This window comes from Oncorhynchus nerka, linkage group LG20 (genome assembly GCF_034236695.1).
Source record: "Oncorhynchus nerka isolate Pitt River linkage group LG20, Oner_Uvic_2.0, whole genome shotgun sequence".
Classification (NCBI taxonomy): Eukaryota; Metazoa; Chordata; class Actinopteri; order Salmoniformes; family Salmonidae; genus Oncorhynchus; species Oncorhynchus nerka.
Genome location: NC_088415.1, coordinates 62,770,294 through 62,796,209, shown reverse-complemented (window position 1 = coordinate 62,796,209; position 25,916 = coordinate 62,770,294). Strand labels below are relative to the sequence as shown.

The following is a 25,916-nucleotide window of genomic DNA, read 5'->3' as shown; positions in this document are numbered from 1 at the left end:
TCGCTACACTCGCATTAACATCTGCTAACCATGTGTATGTGACAAATAACATTTGATTTGATTTGATTTGAATAACCTCCCTGTGGTATTTGTATATTCATTTATTAGGCCTTTTGGGTATAGTTACTTACATATTAAAAATAATTGAAGTCAAGTGTGCTTGCATGAAGGAATTAGAGGCATGGTTCGTTCAAACTAAGAGTGCAATTTCACATTCCTTATCATTAATAATGAGTTACATTGTTAGAGCTATTTGGTGTGCGCACAGGTAGAATGTGTGAACAAAAGTGCATGCAGAACAATTCAAGGGAACATAAATACTGTGATCTGTTCGGGTAAGGTGAAGTTATCATCTCGAACCAAGAACCAAGTATCACGCTACTATAGCAGCTAGCTGTCTGTCATGAGAGATTAGATATGTTTTTTTTTTTTTTTAAGGAATTAACGATCTTCAACATAAAACATTCACATTCATAACAAAGACAGACAGACAGAGATGGACTATGTAAAAATAAATACAATCCCTGAGGACTAAAATCATACTCATACACAAGTTGTTGAGAACACTGACGGACGGGGAAAGACAGTGGAAAACATGTCATACAGTACTTCTGTTAACTTGAAAAAGTATTTCCACCACACACATTTAGCTAGCACAACTAATGTGAACATACTCATCTTTTCACCGTCGACATGAGCAATTGCAATCACTTTTTCGAATAAGCATAGTATGAATTCATGGGGACATACATTGAATTAATTAATGTATGAAGGAATACATGAGTGGACGGACAAATGTTGGATTGTGACAGGGTGTTCACTTCAAAAGAAAATGTTTTTTTTTGCTTGTAGGGAGGGATAGAGACGAGGAAGTAAGGAGAGAAGGACTGGGGGAAGGAGAAAAGGAATTAAGGAAAGGGAGAGGGAGAAAAGGAAGGTGTGAAGGAACAACAGAGAGAAGGAAAAAGAGAACTGGTCATACTAGCTGGAAAGGTCATTCAGGTCACCACCCTGTTCGATGACGGCTTTGGCAAACTGCTTGAACACGCGATCCATGTAGGTGCTCCGTCGGGGCCACAGGCCCTCCAGGAAACCAATATGGCCCCCATGGCAAGTGATAAGGAGGGCTAGGTTAGGGTTCTGCTTCACTGCCTCCACTGGAATGGCTGAGGAGGAGACGAGACAAAACGCATTGTTAATAATCTAGCAGTCAAGCAATGGATACATATACCAAGTATACAGTAGATTGTCAATTTAACTTCCAAAACCGCACAGAAATACTGTATACACATTAAGGCATTGCAAGAAATGTACAGGTAGATATAAAATTATATATTTTTTTATTTTTTATATTACTAACAGATTAAACGAATTTTGGCCAAGGGACCGTGGAATAAGTTTAGAGGGTGTAATACAATACAATGCAATGTTATTCATCTCCAATTGATGTTCTTAACCCTGGGCAACATGGGCCTGGGAGGCTCACAGGGATATTGGTATCCATCAAAGAAATAGAATGAAAAAAAAAAAGAGAAACCTTTTATTCAATTGTTATGATATCCACAGTACTGCACCAATTGACCATTCGCTAAGCCCCATCCCCGAATTTTGGGCAACCAATCGCTGCGCTCTAACGGATCGCAACTGTAGTCGAGTTCCGACACCTCGGACAAACTCACGTTTCAACGCAATGAAAGCCGGAGAGGGCTATAGCAAAACCAGAGTTTTCTTCCAAAAATGTATGTAGTTATTATTAAATAATTGAACAGTGCACCAGGAGTAATTGCTACTGTTGTTTCTGAAATGCAGAGCTTGTGAACGCTAGATAGCTAGGCAGCCACTTAACATAACTTGTTTTCTCAAAATGTAAATTAGGGGGCTAAATTAGCAATGAATACTTGGCTCCCATCTGCTGTCCACATCAGGACACGATTAGCTCCAAAAGTGGTTATAGCTTAGACTGCATTCGAACAGCGAATTCAGAGCAATTTTGTCGTGTTACAGTCTGATTTCGAAATGGATTACATTTATTTTTTTCCCTCATCCATCTACACACAATACCCCATAATGACAAAGTGAAAACATATATTTTTGAAATATCTCATTTACATAAGTATTCACACCCCTGAGTCAACACATGTTAGAATCACCTATGGCAGTGATTACAGTTGTGAGTCTTTCTGGGTAGGTCTCTTTAAGAGCTTTGCACACCTGGTTTGTGCAATATTTGCACATGATTCTTAAAAAAAAATTCAAGCTCTGTGAAGTTGTTTGTTGATCATTGTTAGACAGCCATTTTCAAGTCTTGCCATATATTTTCTAAAACAATTTATGTCAAAACTTTAACTTGGCCACTCAGGAACATTCAATGTTGTCTTGGTAAGCAACTCCAGTGTACATTTTGTGTTTTCTGTTATTTTCCTGCTGAAAGGTGAATTTGTCTACCAGTGTCTGTTGGAAAGCAGACTGAACCAGCTTTTTCTCTAGGATTTTGCCTGTGCTTAGCTCTATTCCGTTTCTTTTTATTTAAAAAATGCTGATGACAAGCATACCCATAGCACGATGCAGCCACTACCATGCTTGAACATATGAAGAGTGGTACTCAGCGATGTATTTGCTTTCTATTCAGGACATAAAGTTAATTTCTTTGCCACATTTCTTGCAGTTTTACTTTAGTGCCTTATTGCAAACAGGATGCATGTTTTGGAATATTTTTTATTCTGTACAGGCTTCCTTCTTTTCACTCTGTCATTTAGGTTAGTATTGTTGAGTTACTACAATGTTGTTGATCTATCAGTTGTCTCCTGTCACAGCCATTAAACTCTGTAACTGTTTCAACGTCACCATTGGACTCATGGTGAATTTCCTGGGTGGTTTCCTTCCCCCTCGGCAACTGAGTTAGGAAGCACGCCTGTATCTTTGTAGTGACTGGGTGTATTGATACACCATCCAAAGTGTAATTAATAACTTTACCATACTCAAAGGGATATTCAAAGTATGTTTTTTTACCCATCTACCAATAGGTGCCCTTCTTTGCGAGGTATTGGAAAACCTCCCTTGTCTTTGTGGTTGAATCTGTGTTTGAAATTCACAGCTCAACTGATTGTGACTTATTATGTGACTTGTGAGGCACATTTTTACTCCTGAAATTATTTAGGCTTGCATAACAAAGATGTTGAAAACTTTTTGAATTCTACAAACATAATTCTACTTTGACATTATAGGGTATTATGTGTAGACCGTTGACACAAAATCTCAATTAAATCCATTTTTAAATTCAGGCTGTAACACAACAAAATGTGGAAAAAGTCAACGGGTGTGAATACTTCCTGAAGGCACTGTAATGCAATCTTTAAAATTGCAAAGTTCTCTCTGCCTCATGGCAAAACGTGTGCCAAAATGTGCCTTCCCAGGGCCCGAGACGTGGTTCATCCGGCATGCACTGCCAAAGTCATAGCAGAACTCCTTGTATGATATTTTCTTGTGCTCTGATTTAAAGGTGGTCCCTGACGAATTTGTTATCACAAAAGGGGTCCCCAACCCCAAAACGCTTGAGAACCACTGTTCTATATCAACACTCATTGTGTATTCGCCTGCATTGTCTTTCCGTATAGGCCTTGCTCATCGGCTAAGCAACCAACATGGAGGGGTGGGGTGTGATTGTGGATTCACCATGACAGGGGGAGAAGACGTCGTCTGCAGCGTTTAGACACAACATGGGCACCTGCACAGACTTGAGCTTGTGGATAGGACTGGCATCGTGGTAGTAGTCATCGTTGGTGGGGTAGCCAAACATTATAGACGTGAACCTCTCATCAAACTCTCGGATGGTCTTGGCCTGCATGGGGGTTGGGATAAACAACATTTGGCAGCAGTCCAAGAGGGCCATAAGGACGAGACTAGAACGTGGTTAGAATAGATTGCTTTCTTTGACTTTGATTGGATTTACAGGAGGTCGTTAAAAAGGAAGTGCATTTTACCTTCATCACATGATCAATGTCGTAACTCTTCTCAAGGACAGATTTGTGTCTAGAGGAGAGAAAAACATGAGGAAGCAGGAAGTAGGTTTGCTTCAATGGGGAAGTAGGTTTTCTTCAATGGGGATCGTGGGGAAGCATGGGAGTTTGCTTTAATATCCAGTGGCAATGTTCATGATATGATTGGGTTCTGAGAGTAAAGTACAGAGTATAAAATATGTCCAGGATCCCCAGAGAGAGATAGCGAAGAGAGAGAGGGAGGGGAGTGAGAGAGAGAGAGGAATTGAAAGAAAGAAAGAGAGGCTTGTGGCCAAGCTAGTTCACACCCTCCACAACCCTCAGGGGTCAGGTGCTAGCCGCTAAAAGGAAAACAATGTACCTCAGTGCAACTAACAGCTAAAATAGGCTAATCCCCCAGCCCAGGCTCCAGCTTCCTCTGGTCCCCACCCACCTGTCCACACCTGCCTGCAGGCAGCTAGTGAGGTAAGAGTTGAAGAGGAAGCGGTCCAGAGGCTTCTCCAGTGACGCTGTGCACGCAAACACATCCCAGCCTGCCGAGAACACAACCACACCCTTCAGACACGTCTCCCTGCCCTTCTTCCCCAGGTAGTTTGCCAGCATCATCCTGGAGTTCAAAAGAGGGGTGAGAGGGTCGTGGGGAGAAGGGAGGGGGGAGAGCAGAGGATGATTGTGAATGTTACATTTTTCATCAATCTGCACTTAGCTAGGAGATTATAGCTTGAATACCTCTTTTGACATGGTGTAAGCACTACTGAGAGGCTGAGCTCTCTGAATCAACTGAAAAGTGTTGTTTTCTGACAGGGGGAAAGCATGAGGCTGCAAAATGTCAAAATACATAACCAACCCATGACATAACATAATTTCTACCGGTGAGCGTTGACCTTTTCTGAATATCATTAAAAACCTAAGGATGACCAAGTGCGCTCTCGAGGCTCTACATAAGCCGTACTCGCCTCCGACTGACTCCCACAGTTCAGTGAAGTAATACTGTAGTATAGTATTGCTCTATACAGATCCCGTTGATGTCAATAAGCTACAATAATACACGATGGATGCAGAAGTCTGAGTAATGCATGTGCTTGGGATTTGGCCCAGTGTATCGTGTCACTGTCCATTGAAGTGAGAATGCATGAAGAGGCACCTACCCGCCCATGGAGACCCCAGCAGCCATGAGAGGGGCATCCTCATTTGTCCTCTGGATGTGTTCGATGACAGCCTCCAGGTCCTCTGTGTTGGCAGCGCAGTACGTTCTGGGGGTCTGGGTGGCACACAAAAGACAAGAAGAGTTCACCGTGTGTGCTTTTGCAGAGTGTGTGTACAGTGTGTCTACTGTATTTCCCTGCACGTGCACACACTGTCAGGGTGTCTATAGTCAGACGTGCACACACTGTTAGGGTGTCTATAGTCAGACGTGCACACACTGTCAGGGTGTCTATAGTCAGACGTGCACACACTGTTAGGGTGTCTATAGTCAGACGTGCACATACTGTTAGGGTGTCTATAGTCAGACGTGCACATACGGTACATGAATTACACTCAAGCCTTCGTACCTTCTCTCACACACGTGCACAAACACTGCTTGTGGTTTAGAGGCCAAACAATCTCCATGACGATATGTAGTTTATGGTGCTCTATTGATGAGTGGTAGAAAAAGGTCTGGCATGACAAATGGCTGATTCAGGCTATTTGGAGTTAGCGCAGTAGCAACCACAAGGAGCAGTTATAGCACCATTAAAGAGCAGTCAGAGCTGTGTAGCAGCTGGATAGCCTTTGGACTGTAGCATCTGTCCATCACTATCAATTAATGCAAGAAGTTCTTGTGAAACATGAAGCAAGTGACCCGCTTAGTCAAATGAGACCACAGACACGGAGAACAATAATGGGCCTCTAAGGTTTGAGAAAAGAAAATAAGTTTTAAAAAACTCTATTTTATATTTAACCTTTATTTAACTAGGCATGTCAATTCAGAACAAATCATTATTTACAATGACGGCCTACCCCGGCCAAACCCTTAACGACGTTGGGCCAATTGTGCGCCTCCCTATGGGACTCCCAAACACGGCCGGTTGTGATACAGCCTGGAATCAAACCAGGGTCTGTAGTGACGCCTCTAGCTCAGAGATGCAGTGCCTTAGACCGCTGCGTCACTCGGGACATTCATTGACGAAACTAAATTAAACATAACAGGTTTTTAAAGGTGACAATGAATTCAAATACTAGTACAATCTAAAATGGGACAGGCTACAGCTTTACAACTGTTCTATGTTGTACCTAAAAAAAAACACTAAAAGTACTAATAACTGACAACACATGGATGTAAAATAACCTTAAAGGAGCAGGTTTTATAACTTTATACTCCCCGTCATCATCACTTCAGCGTTTCAAGTCCATTTGACATATTTCCTACCTATTTCTCAGGTAGACATGTTGTCTATCTCTGTGGCTGCATACCAGTACCTTTCCTCATCAATATTCATGCGCAACGCTCAGCCAAAGTGGAAGCTGTTTTTTTCTTCTTCACAGCAGACACATCCACTTGCTGTGTCCTCGTAGCCTACGTTTTTGAGTAGACGACTTGAGAGGAGTAGGAACTGTACTGGTTACAACGATAATATCCACAATAAAAACAGCTTGAACCAATTTCCCTTTTGATGATACGGTACTAAAGTTTACTACAATACAACACAGTTCAATGTCCTATAACCATCCATTTTCTTGTAGTAATGGTAAATATTACTATGAAATATGATGCGACTCAAATGGACCAACTACGTGTAACGGAGGCAGTTCGAAACCTGAAAAATTGAATTAGCTCCGAGAGGGAACCTCGCACACAGCAGGACATTCATTCTAATACTGTGCCCTATTTAAACAATGGACGCCATTGACACTAAACTGGCCACAAAGAAAACAGTCAAAGGCTTATAAATGTGTAGGCATTTGCATAAAACCTCAAAGCTAGTGGAAGAAGGGTCATTCCTTTCTTACCACCACGTTATGTAGTGCAATAGTTCTACTCAGAGATCATAGTACTGGTATATATACATACCTGTACATACAAAATACTGGAAGTATTTATTTAACTAGGCATAATTAGAGTACTTCTTACCTCATCATGCAGACAACACGTGAAGTTTGTTTGATTTTTTTCACATGTCCACTCATAGAGATCCTATTAAATTACTTGTACTCTAATTCCTAATTATCTGTGTGCACTACAGTATTGGCCCAGTTTGGCAACTGAGAATAGCCCTTTCAGATGAAACCCTGGCCTGGGTTACAAGATAACAGTAACTGGTGTGTGTGTTTGTGTTCGTGCATGTGTCATTGTGTGTTTATGCTTGAGTGCATGTGTGTCTGTCTTTGTGACTGTGCATGTGAATACAACAACGACAAGACACGAAACAACCCATTTATTTATTCTGAGAGCACAGATCTCAAAACGAACACTGTTACCACAAAATATGGCATGATACAAGGTTCCATTTGTCGATTTGGCTGAGCTGTTTTGGGTGCCACCGACACCTGATATAATTGATTAGCACATTAGCATCTCTTGAATAGCACCATAGCACCTCCTCCCTTCAATGGGGATTGACACCCTAATCGTTGGCTAAATAGATCTGGAACTTGGCATAGATTCATAGATAAAGCGTGAGCTACAGTGGGTGTCTATAAGGTAGTAGTTTTGGAATTGTTAGCTAGATTACTTGTTGGTAATTACTGCATTGTCGGAACTAGAAGCACAAGCATTTCGCTACACTCGCATTATCTGCTAACCATGTGTATGTGACAAATAAAATTTGATTTGATTTAGAATAGCATGTGCTTGGTGAAGACAGGGCAAGGTCCTTCTGCTCTATGGTCCAGTGTTAGAATACACTATCTATCAACCTGTAACTTCAATCCCTGCTATGTTACAACATAGCCTGTCTGCACCCTGTCTGGACTAGACTCCCTACGCGTTACCCAATACACGATGGGTTACACACTATGGGTTACGCATGACACAGACATGTTATGGGCTGCTCGGTGACATGGTGAAGGGGATGTCAGACTGATAAATAGCACCAATGACAATGCAGGGGAAAGCCTGCACAGGGGATGTGGAGCACCACTAGGATGTAGGGCCTATGTCTTTGTCATGTTGTGAGTGTTTGCATAGTCGTGTAGATGAAGATACCTTTAGGATTGTACGGAGTAATATAGCCGTTGCAAACGGTTGTGTTCTTGAATGCAGGTCTGAATTTAAAGCAAAAAAAAAGGCACACGTGCACAAATCCTTTTTGAAACTGTACTTTGTATGAACATTAGATTCTTACCAAGAGAGTTTCTCCAGACACCCCTCTGTTGTTGAATACCGCACACCTGAAACACAAAAACATGGACTTTACCCTTTTGAATTCCATTCACTCCATTTCTTTCCTTGCATATTCCTTGAGAAATTACGAGACTAATGCTAATATGATTACGTTCCTAAATGTAAGCGAGTGCCAGCAGACTGTGTGTGATAACTATGTTCTAACTCCCAGGGTGCACTGCATGACTCAACATAACACGCTGCCCCCAATCTGTTTTCCTGTTAGTGCTGAACAGCAGTATCATACATTTCTCTACTCATCTGTTACATGAGATAGTCAAACTTGCCGTTTCTATCTGTAAAACTCAGCAGCAGGGTGGGGCCATACTGTAGATTGGGGGGTGGACACAGCAAGGAGTGGTGACGTACATTTGCTTCCTGCTGCAAAGCTTGTACCAGTAAGCTGTAATTCACTAAGCTAGCAGGACAGGGGTGAGGGCCGGGGTGAAAGATGCTGAGTTTTCCTGCTTGCCCCCCCTCCTTTCCCTGCTTTGATAGCTTGCATGCCACCCTCCCTTCCCTGCTCCGTTTGCTTGCCTGCCCCCCTCCTGCACCTTCTCTAAACTGCTCCCTCCGTTTTGAAGAACGAGTACAAAGAACACAGAGGGGCTTTTTTTGGAGGAGAAGAAACTGCCTCCCTCGGCATCTCTTAGTGCTTGTGCAACGTTCAGCTCTTTCTTTCCAAAGCAGCTCTGCTCTGCCTACTGAGAGCTTGGCTAGCCTCTCTGTTGTTGCAGCTGCCTACCTCAAGTAACCCTAATCCATTCATACACAGTTGTTATCACACAATGTACAAATGCGGTTGAAAGTACTGTCAACTCCTGACATAGAGCATGTTCACTGCAAAGAACATGTGTTTGAATTTGGACCACTGAACTGCAATGCACTGAAACAGATGTGTTATCAAAAGTTGACTGTACACAGTGTTTAGACGGGCGATGATATAGGCCTAATCCACAGTATTGAATGGAACAACAGTTTGAACTAATGAAAACGGTGCAGTACTGTCTAGTACTTTTAGCCAAGAACACACACCTATATCCCAGCTCCCTGCTCTGCTGGACCATGTGGAGGATGTAGGACTCTCTGCTGGTGCCGGTCAGGCCTGGAAGCAGCAGGACGGTGGGGCGCGTGGCCGAGTTGGGGTGGGAGGTGCTGTCATCGTTGTCGAACCAATCCAGAGAGATCTGCCCTCCATCTGCTGCTCCAATGAGCTCACTGCAGAGAGGAGGAGGTCAGACATAACAGTCAGGAGAGAAGCGGGACAGGTCGGGTAGAAAAAGACAGCAGTAGGGATTATCACGGGTAACCGGGATCCCGGGACTGTCCCGAGAACACTTCACGTTTCTCGAAAAGGAAAACGATGACGCATTTCTTCCCCAATGTCTGCACTAATACAATTCCACGGCATCAGATCAGAAAAAAAACGCAGTAGCACATTATCCAAACAGGTTGTAGCATGGAAGCCTAGCGTATTTACTTCACACCAAGTGGCCATAAATTCAAAGCGCACGCAAAATTGACACTGCCGGTCTTGCCGGACTGCATTCGCAACCTGAATTCAGTTAGTAAACCCTAAAGGAAACCCCCACAGTGTAGTCTATTAAAGAACGTGTGTCTCTTTGAGCTGTCATTGTAAGTCTTCAGACTGTCACACATTTGATAGGCCTATGCACAATTCACTACGTAGGCATCTTTGTCATGAAGTCTATATATATATATATATATATTTTTTTTTTATATATTTTTTTTTTATATATATAAATATAAGAGAGAGAGAATACTTTAAAGTAAAGAATTATTAACAACTGTAATTGTCACGCCCTGATCTGTTTTACCTGTTCTTGTGATTGTCTCCACCTCCTCCAGGTGTGACTTATTCTCCCCAGTGTATTTATCCCTGTGTTTCCTGTCTCTCTGTGCCAGTTCGTCCTGTATGTTTTCAAGTCAACCAGCGTGTTTTCCCATGTGCCTGTTTTCTATGATCTTTTTCCTAGTCTTCCCTGTTTTGACCTTTGCAGGTTTTTTTCTGGACTCCGTACCCACCTGCCTGACCCTTCTGTCTGCCCTGACATCGAGCCTGTCTGCAACTCTTTTCACCTCTTGGACTCAGAATCTGGTTTTGACCTTCTGCCTGTCCACGACCATTCTCTTGCCTTCTCCTTTTGGATTATAAATCAACTACCAAGACTCTAACCATCTGCCTTGTGCCCTTATTGTAATGTTTATTCTCTTGTTGGAACTTATATGGATCTATATTTTCACTTGAGAAATACTGCACCAAGCATCTTACTTAGATGTAAAATTGTGCGACCAGACCTCCTCGGCAAAAACGGCAAAATTATTTACCGATTTATCTTAGATTCATTCTAACTATTTTGAGGAATTGTATACTGACTATATTGTTGCTATGGCGTCTCAAGAGGGACAAAGTAATATTGTGTTTTTTAAGCGAAGGGTTTTGTAAAAGAGTATGCGAGGCACGGACTTTCCCTTCACCTGGCCCGAGTTCTGCTGGACCAAACTGAACCTAGTATACAGATCATTTTTGCCACCTAATTGGTATTTTGACCAATCAGAGCAGATCTTTTGCCTCTAATTGGGCAAAAGATCAGAATTGGGCTGCCTGTGCAATTGCAGCCGTGCAGTCCCACCTGCACCATTTTCTTGACAACCACTTTGTTTCACTAGTGATCAGCCTCACAAGATACAGGCAGCCTACTCTATCAAGATTGGCTATTGAAGTTGATGATGATATTGCTCCTTAGTGGACAGCGTACATAAATACAGTAACTAATGACGACGATCAAATAATTTGGTATTTCCGATCAGTAAATCAGATCAAATCACTATTTTGATTCTAGCTCTGTGGAATATACTATATTATATATGTTATATACAGAGCCTTCGGAAAGTATTCAGACCCCTTGACTTTTTCCACATTTTGTTAGATTACAGCTTCATTCTAAAATTGATCAAATAAAATAAAAATGTGTCAATCAATCTACACATAACACCCCATAATGACAAAGCAAAAACAGGTTTTAAGAAAAGTATTCTAATTTACAAAATAATAATAATAATACAATAAATATATATATATATAACACATATACATAAGTATTCAGACCATTTACTCAGTACTTTGTTGAAGCACCTTTTGCAGCAATTACAGCCTCAAGTCTTCTTGGATATGCCACTACAAGCTTGGCACACCTGTATTTGGGGAGTATCTCCCATTCTTCTCTGCAGATCCTCTCAAGCTCTGTCAGGTTTGATGGAGTGTTGCTGAACAGCTATTTTCAGGACTCTCCAGAGATGTTCGATCGGGTTCAAATCCGGGCTCTGGCTGGGCCACTCAAGGACATTCAGAGACTTGTCCCGAAGCCACTCCTGCGTTGTCTTGGCTGTGTGATTAGGGTCTTTGTCCTGTTGGAATGTGAACCTACGCCTCAGGTCCTGAGCGCTCTGTAGCAGGTTTTCATTTAAGGATCTCTCTGTACTTTGCTCTGTTCATCCTCGATCCTGACTAGTCTCCCAGTCCCTGCTGTTGAAAAACATCCATCGTAGGGATGGTGCCAGGTTTCATCCAGAAGTGATGCTTGGCATTCAGGCCAAAGAGTTTATTCTTGGTTTCATCAGACTAGAGAATCTTGTTTCTCATGGTCTGAGAGTCTTTAGGTGCCTTTTGGTAAACTCCAAGCTGGCTGTCATGTGCCTTTTACTGAGGAGTGTCTTCCATCAGGCTGTACCTTAAAGGTATGATTGGTGGAGTGCTGCAGAGATGGTTGTCCTTCTGGAAGTTTCTCCCATCTCCACAAAGGAACTCTAGAGCTCTGTCAGAGTGACCATCGGGTTCTTGGTCACCTCCCTGACCAAGACCCTTCTCCCCCGATTGCTCAGTTTGGCCGGGCAGCTCTAGGAAGTCTTGGTGGTTCCACACTTCTTCCAATTAAGAAAGATGGAGGCCACTGTGTTCTTGGGGACCGTCAATGATGCAGAATGTTTTATTTATTATATGCAAACATTTCTAAAAACCTGTTTTTGCTTTGTCATTATGGGGTACTGTGTAGATTGCTAAGGATTTGATTTTTTAAATTCATTTTAGAATAAGGCTGTAACGTAATAAAATGTGGAAAAAGTCAAGGGGTCTGAGTACTTTCTGAGTACATTTCATCATCAGACCAGGGAAACTCTTCCCTTCACATGCTAAAGATCCTCTCGCAATATGTTCATTTTGAGATAGTTCTTTCAACAATAACACCACTACCATCACTTTTGATCCTGTACAAGTCTTACTTTCTGTAGCTGACCCCCGGTTTAGCCGTGACGAATGGCCTAAGCACCGTCTGGATCCGGCTCTCCCAGCACCAGAAGGTGGGGTAGTAGGTCTCTGACACCACGGGACATTGGTCCCGCAGGAACTGGTAGAACTTCTTACCACCGGAAATCAGTTGGGGCTTCTGGAATACAAGACATGAAGTGTGTGAGTGATGTGGCGTTCACGTTATTGAGGGGAAGCGGAGGAGGAATGTCTGACCATGCAAGTCAAAGATACATTGTTCTGCCTTTCCTACATTGAATTTACACAGTGTATACTACAGACGACAAAAACAATCTCCTGAATACAGTTAATTATGCTTCATCATTCACCATCTACACCACTCCTCCCTGACAATACCCTTCAAAAACATTGTGAAGCCCCTCTTCACTGAAATCACATGATTTTGAATATTGATTCCAAAGGAAGGATCTCAACAACTATAGTGTAATTGTGTAATGCAACATCAAGGCTGGAAACTCAATATTTTATGTTGCTCTAATTTTGGTCTAGAGGACTGTATAAAGTGTCAGAAAATATTAAATGTGTTGGTGAGTTTTAAGGACATTCTGCAGTCACTAAGGAGACTGGTAATGAGAATACAGTGACAGTAGGCAGTGTTGTAAATGGGATTATATGAGGTCACCACAATATCAAACACATCTGTCCTATCAGAGCATATCGGTCCTTATACATGTGCAGCACATCTCTGAACCTGTATAACAAAAATTGGAATGCACGGCCCGTTATTGTATGCTTTATTATTATCAAACGATCGCCTAATGTTATATAGGCCTATGCTTTTCATTATTGGGGAAATCGAATATTGGACAAAACTCATTAATTTAGGAATATTCAGTAGGTAAGGAACAATCACTGCATGAAGATTTCTGACAGCTTGTATGACAATAGCCTAAACCGAGCCTACATGATCGACATTTCAGATTACAAGACCAACAAAGGACTCACGATAAAATATATGCGGCCTAAATAGCAATTCAACTTTTGTAAATATGTAGCCTTGGCCTAATTGTACAAATTTGGAATTTTCACATTTAGTCCGGAGAAAAATCATACGATAGCATTTTATTGAGAGATTATATCGCATGGGCAGTACCGCAGATGCTCGTATGCTACTGTAATAAATCAGCCCCCTCAGCAAACCATGCAGCAGCTGAGCCGGTTTGATGCGCAAAAGCGCGAGCAATGTCCCTCATAATAACCGGTATGCCACATTCTATTAATTAATAGACAAGTTGCAGGTTACAATGTATCCCAAATAATGATTCTTCAAAGCAGTCTCTGTGACCTCCCTACCTTCGCGACAGAGATCAAGTAATAGTAGACATAAGCTGCGCTGAAGCCAAGCACCAGTGACAATACTCCAGATCCAAAAAGTCCAACTTTCACTTGGTTTTCCAGATAAAGTGACAGGTCCCTTGTCAAAACATTCAAATTGAAGTCCAGTGAGATCATTGCCAGGTCCCTGTTATCTCGCGCTTTCAGGTATAGCGGCCAGGTTCGAGTGAAACCTCTGTTCCTCTGGATGCATGCACTAATGTGAAGGGGAAAGTCAAGGGGAGCGATATATATAGAGGCATACGATGGCGCTATTTGCCCGGACTGCGCTGAGCTGTAGCAGACGCAATATTAGGCTATATAACACCTGCAGTGGAAGCAGCCAACATTGCATCCGGGACAGCGGGAGCGGGTTTTGATAAGAAATAATACACATTTTGTCCGATGTATCTTTTTCGTAGCAGGTTAGGATAATTTACGCAGCAGGTTAGGATGATTAAAGTAGCAGGTTAGGATAATTAGGTTAAGGTCAGGAAAGGGTGAAGGTTAGGGTTAGCTAAAATGCAACAATAAAAAATAACTTTTGAAATAAATATCACAAAAGTTGTACCTTTCTAGCCATGACCCAGAGTGTGGGGACAGTCAAGGCTGTGTCACATCACCGCGACTGGAATTACGCAAGGGCCATGTTGCATGTGCCCAGTGGTGGAAAAAGTATCCAATTGTCATACTTGAGTAAAAGTATAGATAGATACCTTAATAGAAAGTTACTCAAGTAAAAGTGGAAGTCACCCAGTAAAATACTACTTGAGTAAAAGTCTTAAAGTATTTGGTTCTAAATATACTTAAGTATCAAAATTAAAACTATAAATTATTTCAAATTCCTTATATTAAGCAAAGACAGCACCATTTTCTTGTTTTAAACATGTACAGAGAGTCAGGGGCACACTCCAACACTCAGACATAATTTATAAAATATGTGTTTGTGTTTAGTAAGCCTGACAGATCAGAGGCAGTAGGGATGACCAGGCATGTTCTCTTGATAACTGCGTGAATTGGACAATTTTCCTGTCCTGTTAAGCATCCGAAATGTAATAAGTACTTTTGGGTGTTGTGGAAAATGTATGGAGTAAAACGTACATAATTTTATTTAGGAATGTAAGTGAAGTAAAAGTAAAAGATGCCAAAAAATATAGTACCGACACCCCAAAAACGACTAAATTAGCACTTTAAAGTATTTTTACATAAGTACTTTACACCACTGCATGTGCCATCTATTGGCCTGAACAGACTGTTGTGTCTGTTGTCATAATGGTCTGTCACTTGGACGATTCTTCGGAATCCATTAAAATGTAGGAGATCTTTATGTCCAGTAATTTTTTACGGTCAATGAATTAGATCTAATCAGTGTGCCCTTAGCCTGCCTAATGCACCTTTACATCCAGTCTAAATCACTGATCTTATCACAATAAATTAGATCAGAGATATCTTCGAGAGAGAAAGAAAGGAAGGATAGATTACATAAGAGCCACAGCCCCTCAATGAAAACCAGTGACTGGGTTCACGGAATAGGTGGTAAATACTGTATATTCAAATGTATAATACAGGCTACAGGTCACAGGAATAGGTCGTTTTCAATAAAACGCCACAATACGATCGATTTGACTGCTGGGGGGCAAGGTGACCCCATTTTCAAGGGATTGTTAAATGTTATAAGTATTTGGTTTTAATATCATCACCTATTGAGCATAGTCAGAACTACACATTTCCGATTATTCCATGCAAAACAATTGCGCACATGTAGAGTTATATATGTATTCATTAATTTGTCCTTCACCCATTACATATGATATGCTACGAATTACAATTCGTATTATACTGTATGTCATGAATTTGCAATAAGTACAATATGTTACTAATTTGCTTAACATGTTAGGTCACGAATTTGCAAAAAGTACATGTTACAAATTTGCAAAATGTATGAAATGTTACGAATTCAAGCTAGGTTGATAACGTTAGCTAGCTCGCTAATTTTAGCTAGGGGTTAGGGTTACGTTTAGGAGTTGGGTTAAAGGGTTAAGGTTAGGGGAAGGGTTAGCTAAAAAGGTTAAGCTAAGGTTTAGGAGAAGGGTTAGCTAAAAAGGTTTAAGGTTATGGTTAGGAGAAGGGTTAAGGTTAAGGGACAGGTTAGCTAACATGCTAAGTAGTTGCAAAGTAGTAAGTAGTTGAAAAGTTGCTATTGCCAAAGTTGTCTTAATAAAAATCTTCTGTCCTCCGTTGCAATACTCACAACTGAGTTCCAAACTGCTTCTGGAAGCAACATCAGCGCAAGAACTGTTCGTCGGGAGCTTCATGAAATGGGTTTCCATGGCCGAGCAGCTGCACACAAGCCTAAGATCACCATGCACAGTGCCAAGCATTGGCTGGAGTGGTGTAAAACTCACCTCCATTGGACTCTTGAGTAGTGGAAACGCATTCTCTGGAGTGATGAATCACGCTTCACCATCTGGCAGTCCGAGGGAAGAATCTGGGTTTGGCGGATGGCAGCCAACTATAAAGTTTGGTAGAGGAGGAATAGTGGTCTCTGGCTGTTTCTCATTGTTCGGGCTAGGCTCCTTGGTTTCAGTGAAGGGAAATCTTAACGCTACAGAATACGGTGGCAATCTAGACGATTCTGTGCTTTCAACTTTTCAGTATGACAATGCCCCCGTGCACAAAGCGAGGTCCATACATAAATGGTTTGTCAAGAACCGGCAGGGAAGAACTTGACTGGCCTGCACAGAGCCCTGACCTCAACCCCATCGAACACCTTTGGGATGAATTGGAACGCTGACTGCGAGCCAGGCCTAATCGCTCAACATCAGTGCCGACCTCACTAATGATCTTGTGGCTGAATGGAAGCAAGTCCCTGCAGCAATGTTACAACATCTAGTGGAAAGCCTCCCCAGAAAAGAGGAGGCTGTTATAGCAGCAAACGGGGGACCAACTCCATATTGATGCCCATGATTTTGTAATGTGATGTTCTATGAGCAGGTGTCCACATACACTACATAACCAAAAATATGTAACCAAACTAGACACTAATGTACTTGTCCTCTTGCTCAGTTGTGCACCGGGGCCTCCCACTCCTCTTTCTATTCTGGTTAGAGGCAGTTTGCGCTGTTCTATGAAGGGGGTAGTACATAGCGGTGTACGAGATCTTCAGTTTCTTGGCAATTTCTCGCATGGAATAGCCTTCATTTCTCAGAACAAGAATAGACTGCCGAGTTTCAGAAGAAAGTTATTTGTTCCTGGCCATTTTTAACCTGTAATCGAACCCACAAAGGCTGATTCCCCAGATAGTCTAAAGAAGGACAGTTGTATTGCTTCTTTAATCAGAACAACAGTTTTCAGCTGTGCTAACATAATTGCAAAAGGGTTTTCTAATGATCAATTAGCCTTCTAAAATTATAAACTTGGATTAGCTAACACAATGTGCCATTGGAACACAGGAGTGATGGTTGCTGATAATAGGCCTCTGTGTGCCGATGTAGATATTCCCTTAGAAATCAGCAGTTTCAAGCTACAATAGTCATTTACAACATTAACAATGTCTACACTGTAGTTCTGATTAATTTTATGTTATTTTAATGGACAAAAAAAACAAGGACATTTCTAAGCGACCCCAAACTTTTGAACAGAGTGTTTAATATATATATATATATATATACACACACACACACACACACACACACAGTGCCTTCCGAAAGTATTCAGACCCTTTGACTTTTTCCAAATGTAAAAAAACAAGAATCTTCCTAGAGCTGGCCGCCCAGCTAACCTGAGCAATCGGGGGAGAAATTGATGGTGAGCAGGTTTTCATCAAGGATCTCTCTGTACATTGCTTCGTTCATTTTTCCTCGATCCTGACTAGTCTCCCAGTCCTTGCCGCTGAAAAAAATCCCCACATGATGTTGCCACCAAGAACGTGCGAAGCTGTCGTCAAGGCAAAGGGTGGCTACTTTGAAGAATCTCAAATATAAAATATATTTTTATTTGTTGAGCACTTTTTTGGTTAAAACATGATTTTATATATAAAATCATATATATATACACACACACAGTGGCCAGAGTATTAGGTACACCCATCTAGTACCGGGTCAGACCCCCATTTGCCTCCAGAACAGCCTGAATTCTTCAGAGCATGGAAACGTTGCTCATTTGGTATTAAGGGACCTAACGTTTGCCAGGAAAACATTGCCCACACACCGCCACCAGGACTCATGCTGCACATGCCAAACCCTGACTCTGCCATTAGCATGACGCAACTCGAACCAGGATTCGTCGGACCAGGCAATGTTTTTCCTCTTCTCAATTGTCCAGTGTTGGTGATTGCGTGCCCACTGGAGACCCTTCTTCTTGTTTTTAGCTGATAGGAGTGGAACCCGGTTTGGTCGTCTGCTGCAATAGCTCATCTGTGAAAAGGACTGACGATTTGTGCGTTCCGAGATGCCGTTCTGCACACCACTGTTGTACTGCACTGTTATTTGCCTGTTTGTGGCCTGCCTGGTAGCTTGCACAATTCTTGCCATTCTCCTTCGACCTCTCATCAACGAGCTGTTTTCGCCAACAGGACTGCCGCTCACTGGATCTTTTTTGTTTGTAGCACCATTCTCGGTAAACACTAGACACTGTCGTGCATGAGATACTGGAACTGGCGCGCCTGGCACCTATGATCATACCATGATCAAAGTCGCTTTGGTCACTATTTTTTCCCATTCTAATGTTCAATCGAACAGTAACTGAATGCCTCAATGCCTGTCTGCCTGATTTATATAGCAAGCCACGGCCACGTGACTCACTGTCTGTAGGAGCATACTATTTTCGTGAACAGGGTGGTTTATCTGATATACTGGGCAGTGTATATCATATGCTTCGGCTGCTTCATTATCATAGTCCTACAAAGAGTGCAACTACATCAGGCTAAAACAGAGGAAATGCATTTAGGAAGAAATTGGAGGAATGCATTCAATAAAATAAGTAATAAAACCCCTCGTTTTGCATTTTGAGAACATTTGCATGTTGCATTTTCGACAAAACAAATTGCCCCACCTTGCGCTTTGTATAATTACCCCCTTGAGCTTGTCTATTGCTGGGTTCATGTGCTATTCGGAACTGAACAAAGCAGAAACATCAGACTTGATATTTTTGTAGTTATGCACGTGCCGTGTACAACGACTCGGCATGTCGGATATTTCCGAGTTTCCTAGTTCCTACTAGTGTTTGAACGCGGCAAACCCCTCGCTTTCCAAACCAAAACATCTTCGTCGTCAAACCCCAAAGATTTTTTACAACTAAACCAAGATACAAATATGCCTGTCGTTTCCAATGGAAACAAATGAGTCATAGTGTGCAGAACAAGCCAGGAGGTGGGCAGAGCCAAGCACGAGCCAGAGAGATCCTATTGGCGTGTTCTAGCTTTATCTGCATATTTCCGTTGGGGAACGCCTATTCTGAAGTGTTTGTGTGCAGTAACTTTAATTCGCCTTTGCGCTCCTTTATAAAACAGCGATTTTTCCCCCAATGGCAAAGTCTACAAAACTTAGTCCACTCTTCATAACATATTATAATTTTGGGAACAGAAACCTGTACTGAGATCAAAGGTTTCATGATGATAAAATGTGCAGAATATCGGCCAAAAGCCATCTCGTTCCATGTTCTCCCACTGCACTCGCCAGTGGGCTTCCTCTCACTACCAAATTTGGTAGTGAGAGAAAACACTAAGCGGATGCTTCACATTTATACATCCAGTGAAATATCTGTCTCATTGTTTATCTGTGGTAAACTTCCGTCTGCTTGGTGATTGACAATAATGGCGACGCGTTTATACTGAGTTTACTTCTGCGAGCCATTTGACAAAATAAATACATTTGAGACATACATCCAATACATAGGCTAAACGTACCTACGAATTAAATTATTTATCCAACAAAAAGGACGAATCTACACTAGTGGTCTAACGTTAAGTTGTGGAGGTGGCATTCTTGCAGAGGCACAAGCTAGCTAACTAAATAGCTAGCTAATAACGGTATACCATTTCGTGACGATGTGGCTACTTTACACGCTCTTGGGGTGACAATGTCTTGTGCTCTTGGGACGAAAAGCACATGAAAGGGGATACTGAGACATACCAGTTATTTACATAACATTGCAGACGAACAGCTTGTGGAGTGGAAAGTGCGTGCCATTCAACAGCTTACTTTGGTAGCTAATGTTTGGCAGTTGCTTGTTGGCAAAGCTAGCTAGCTAACAGTTAACGTTAGTGAGTTAGCTTGGCTTTGATTTCCAGTACAACGCGTTGTTTTATCAAGCAAGCTAACTAAACCGTTGTTACATTTTTACACTACGATACATTTGACTAGCAATGTATATTTGCCTTTGCAACTAACTGTTAGCTTGTGTCTGCTATATTGTTTTGGAACTTTACCGCAAGCAGGCTAGCCTAGTTAACGTAACGTGCAAGCTAACAAGATATTGCTAAATTGTGTTTTTCTGGACAACAGAACGGTTTTGCTTCTCAAAATTATCCTGCCAAACACAGGTAGTTAGCTAGTTAGCATACCCTGCTATTTGGCTATATATTTTTTGTGTTACGTTATTTGCGAGACCTTTTCGTAAATGACTACTGGCAGGAATAACCGTGTGATGATGGAAGGAGTTGGTGCGAGAGTGATCCGTGGACCCGATTGGAAATGGGGAAAACAGGATGGTGGAGAGGGACATGTCGGCACCGTCAGGAGTTTCGAAAGTCCGGAAGAAGTGGTTGTTGTCTGGGATAACGGGACTGCGGCCAACTACCGGTGCTCTGGTGCATACGACGTGAGGATATTTGACAGTGCTCCCACAGGTAATGTTGTGGGAGAAACCCTGCTGGTTTCTGTTAATAATTTGTTTATATTAGCCTATGCATTTGGGTGTTGATGTGTACACGGTTTTTTTGGCATACCGCCACGTTACAAGTTATTGCAATGCATCAAGCGCGCTACATGGAGCACGTTGAGTTAGATTGACATCTAGAGAGTTAGACGTGAGGATGACTACTTAAGATAGCTTCATCAAAGCAAGCATTGTGATTAACTTCTCCCTCTGAGTGTTTAGACCTAGAGTACTGTATGCTTCCTTTTATTTGTGTTGATGAAGGATGGTACAGCACGAAGATGGCAATTCAACAGGCCCCAGAGCTGCGGGCAGAGGCATCATTGCTTCACACTTGACACCTCCAACATTTACATTTGAGTCATTTAGCAGACACACAGGCTGTAGTGACGCCGCAACACTGCGACGCAGTGCCTTAGACACCTGCGCCACTCGCTAGGCAACCTGCTGCCCAGCAGAAATGTTCCTGACTGCCTTGTTACTACTCCCTCTCAGGTATCAAACATGACGGTACTATGTGCGACACCTGCCGTCAGCAGCCTATCATCGGTATCCGCTGGAAGTGTGCGGAGTGCACCAACTATGACCTCTGTACCACCTGTTACCACGGAGACAAGCACCACCTGCGACACCGCTTCTACAGGATCACCACCCCTGGCAGCGAGAGGTGAGTACTGTCAGCTGCCCTCTGAAGCTAATGATTACATTCCAGGTCATCTTCAATGCAGTCTTGTTACTCAGTGTGAGATCTGATTATCTATGCAGTGTGACCGCAATAAAGACAACGTGGAACCAATGTGTAGGGATGCTTTGTCAACTCAGCCCCACATCTATGACAAACTTTATGGTTTAGTAATGATTTAAATTATAATAATTCTAATCTACATCCTTTGGTTGATTTATATTGAGGGACCCACCCATTTTACTCTCTGTTTTGCGGCTTTCTGTTTCTCCCTGGCTGTCTGTCTGTCTCTGACATTTGAGAAGTGGTGCCTGAGCCCAGCCTTCTAGGCAGACTCAACATGTGGCCACCGATCATGGCTCTCTGTTGCCAGGCGACTGCTCAGACTCTCTTTCAGAAGCAGCGATGTTGTTGGAGCCTCAGCCAATCCCATGTTACTGTCCATGTCTGTCTTTATCTGCTTCCCTAGAAGATTTACAAATGAAAGACAAAGCATAACTGCATAAAATGCCAAATCATAACAACAAACCTGTCTTCAGAATGTTATGGTCAAGGGGCCAGGGTTCCGGTCAAGAAGCACGGTTTCGACTGCGCCGACAGTTCTGCTACATAGAGAAGTCAGATTTGAAAATTCCTAATAAGACACTTTAGTCATCACCTTTTGTGCGCAAAACATGAATGGAATTATTCAAATAATTGTTGCTGAGTCTAATTTTTCCCCCATTACTCACAGCTGACAATATTAACATTTTATATTCATATTCATCTAATGTCTGCCATGTTTTTGGATGATGTTATGAAGTCGTGCTTGTACCACCTGTCGATGTTGGTCCATATAAACCGGATTGAACCCGTATGAATCGTCGTATACGAAGATGAGTAGATTACCTTGAAAACAATGGTCTGACATCTTGGACTCAGTCTCCAGTTCTTATTGAACCTCAATGGTTATGATAGGACAGAAATGTAAAAGTCAGAATTGATTTATTTGACATTTATTTAACTAGGCAAGTCAGTTAAGAAGAAATTCTTATTTACAATGACGTCCTAGGAACAGTGGGTTAACTGCCTTGTTCAGGGGCAGAACGACAGATTTTTAGCTTGTCAGCTCAGGGATTCGATCTAGCAACCTTTCGGTTGCTGGCCCAACGCTCTAACCATTAGGCTACCTGCCTCCCCCAATAATAAAAGGAGCTGAAAAGTTAGTTTATGAAAACAACAATTAGTGTATTTTTGTGGTTTTCAAAATGAACTGACTGAAACGTAATGTGCAGAGAATGCAACCAGGACATGTTACTGCATTATTACATACAGTGGAGATATTTTCTTGCTATAGCAGTCCCTCCAACTGCTTCAAGCCCTTTATTAGATCCAAAGGGACCAAACCAAACGCATGGCGAGACCGCTGGCACCCTTTCAACGACCTGTGACTTCGGTTCCCCTGAGACTGTTAATTGTCCCCATCCCCCCCACAGACACGGCTCTGAACTGAAGACACAATGGACTTTTTTTTGTTATGCCACACTGACTGTCGGCAGTCTGGCTATTTATGAGTCTGTGGGTTCTCTCTTGACCAATTGCCATTTAAAGTGGAACTGACAGCATTTTGTCAACATGAACATTTATAAAAATCTGTTCGTATACACCCCAAGGAAGAAAGACACTTATTGTTTTTGTTAGAATTTTTTAAAACGTTTTCTGACAAGCGAGTACTTAGATAAGGTAATTTTCATAAATTCATAGAACGTTTGGGAATAACATGGTAAGGCATTTGTAAAAATCCTATAGCTATATGGAGTGGGAAAGCGGCAGTGCGATTGGACAATTAATAGACACTGCGGCAAATAATACCTAATAAAAAAGTTTGTCTTGTTCAGGATCGGAGCTTACGCAGACTGGGACGCCATAGCCGACCAGGGCTACAGTAGGCCTATATGCAAATAAGCCATTTGCCACACGGGTCTGCCATCATTCACTTTGAACTGGACTGTGTCTTTACAGGCAGTAGCAATAGTGCGACTTTACATCATCAAATCAAATTTTGTTGGTCACATACACGTTATATGTTATTGTGGGTGTAGTGAAATGCTTGTGTTTCTAGCTCCAACAGTGCAGTAAGATCTAACAAGTAATATCTAACAATTTCACAACAATACACACATCTAATGGAATGGAATTAAGAATATATTAATATTTGGACGAACAATGTCAGTGGCATAGACTAAGATACATTAGAATATAATACCGTATATATTTATGAGATGAGTAATGCAAAATATGTAAACATTAGTGACAAGTTTTCCATATTAAAAGTGGCCATTGATTTCAAGTCTATGTATATAGGCAGCAGCCTCTGTGCTAGTGCTGGCTATTTAACAGTATGATAGCCTTGAGGTAGAAGCTGTTTTTCAGTCTCTCTGTCCTGGCTTTGAGGCACCATTACTGAGTTTGCCTTCTGGATGATGGCTGAGTGAACAGGCAGTGGCTCGGGGGGTTGTTGTCCATAATTATCTTTTTGGCTTTCCTGTGACATCGGGTGCTGAAGGACAGGGTAGGTAGTGTGCCCCCGGTATAATGCATTGTGCAGACCGCACCACCCTCTGGAGAGCCCTGCGTTTGCGGGCGGTGCAGTTGCAGTACCAGGCGGTGATACAACCCGACAGGATGCTCTCAATTGTGCATCTGTAAAAGTTAGTGAGGGTTTTAGGTGCCAAGCCAAATGTCTTCAGCATCATGAGGTTGAAGAGCCGCTGTTGCGCCGCCTTCACCACACTGTCTATGGGGTGGACCATTTCAGTTTGTCAGGGATGTGTACACTGAGGAACTTTAAGCTTTCCACCTTCTCCACTGCAGTCCCGTCGATGTGAATAAGGGGTGCTCCCTCTGCTGTTTCCTGAAGTCCACGATCAGCTCCTTTGTTTTGTTGACGTTGAGTGAGAGGTTATTTTCCTGGTACCACACTCCCAGAGCCCTCACCTACTCCCTGTAGGATGTCTTGTCATTGTTTGTAATCAGGCCTACTACTGTTGTGTTGTCAGCAGACTTGATGATTGAGTTGGAGTCATGGGTGAACAGGCAGTACAGGAGGGGGCTGAGCACAAACCCTTGTGGGGCCCCAGTGTTGAGGGTCAGCGAAGTGAAGGTGTTGTTTCATAGTCAATGAACAGCATTCTGACATAGGTATTCCTCTTGTCCAGATGGGATAGGGCAGTGTGCAGTGCGATGGCGATTGCATTGATCTGTTGATCTATTGAGGTGGTAACCAAATTGAAGTGGGTCTAGCGTGTCAAGTAAGGTACATATGATCCTTAACTAGCCTCTCAAAGCATGTCATGATGACAGAGGTGAGTGCTACGGTGCGATAGTCAGTTTTGTTACCTTTGCTTTCTTGGTTACAGGAACAATGGTAGACATCTTGAAGCAAGTGGGGACAGCAGACCCTCATGCTTCAAGCTGTCCACCATTAGAACGCATTCGCCAAAATCCACAAAACATACCTGACTGGATTTCTTCCAATATGTAAATACCACGGGAGTCCTCTTACATTTGGGAAATTAAAAGTCCTATTGATCAAACAACCATGAAAAGGTAGGATAAGAGCGTCTGCTAAATGACTTAAATGTAAATGTAAATGTGTAGGCTATCGCTCCCTCGGTTATGCACATAAACAGCATTAAGATCGACAACTAATGCTAGCCAGATGAGCTAAAATCTATCAAGGGAACATTAGATAAACCCTTTCAAACCTTTTCAGCTAGTTGGCCGTCAAAATTGAACTGATAGATGTTGGGGAGAAGTAGCCTGCTCTAGAGGTCGACCGATTATGGTTTTTCAACACCGATACAGATTATTGGAGGACAAAAAAAGCTGATACCGATTAATCGGACGATTTAATTTTGAATATTTGAAATAATGACAATTACAACAATACTGAATGAACACTTATTTTAACTTAATATACTACATCAATAACATCAATTTAGCCTCAAATAAATAATGAAACCTGTTCAATTTGGTTTAAATAATGCAAAAACAAAGTGTTGGAGAAAGAAAGTAAAAGTGCAATATATGCTCAGAACATGAGAACATATGAAAGCTGGTGGTTCCTTTTAACATGAGTCTTCAATATTCCCAGGTGAGAAGTTTTAGGTTGTAGTTATTATAGGAATTATAGGACTATTTCTCTCTATACCATTTGTATTTCATTAACCTTTGACTATTGGATGTTCTTATAGGCACTTTAGTATTGCCAGTGTAACAGTATAGCTTCCGTACCTCTCCTCGCTCCTACCTGGGCTCGAACCAGGAACACAACGACAACAGCCACCCTCGAAGCAGCGT

The 25,916-nt window shown here is 42.1% G+C and overlaps 2 protein-coding genes across 3 annotated transcripts in view; one reads left to right on the top strand and one right to left on the bottom strand.

Moving 5' to 3' along the window:
* Positions 1-86: 86 nt before the first annotated feature.
* Positions 87-14,292, bottom strand: LOC115102934 (phospholipase ABHD3-like). Of its 2 annotated transcripts, none has more exons than XM_029623390.2 (9): positions 13,997-14,289; positions 12,658-12,821; positions 9,394-9,576; positions 8,321-8,366; positions 5,144-5,256; positions 4,429-4,602; positions 3,981-4,029; positions 3,673-3,838; positions 87-1,166 (listed from the first exon to the last, which is right to left on the bottom strand). In XM_029623390.2, the coding sequence occupies exons 1-9, from the start codon at positions 14,153-14,155 to the stop codon at positions 982-984; spliced, it is 1,239 nt and encodes a 412-aa protein (XP_029479250.1). In that variant the 5' UTR covers positions 14,156-14,289; the 3' UTR covers positions 87-981. The 2 variants fall into 2 exon arrangements, with proteins under 2 accessions (XP_029479250.1, XP_029479251.1); XM_029623391.2 differs by having other exon boundaries at positions 1,050-1,166; positions 3,725-3,838; positions 13,997-14,292.
* A 5,511-nt stretch (positions 14,293-19,803) lies between these two features.
* The window catches only part of mib1 (MIB E3 ubiquitin protein ligase 1), a 95,886-nt gene continuing 89,773 nt past the window's right edge, over positions 19,804-25,916 (top strand). Inside the window, 2 exon segments of the mRNA XM_029623387.2 lie at positions 19,804-20,864; positions 21,389-21,560. Of these exon segments, the coding sequence (XP_029479247.2) occupies positions 20,636-20,864; positions 21,389-21,560 (401 nt within the window). The 5' untranslated portion in view covers positions 19,804-20,635.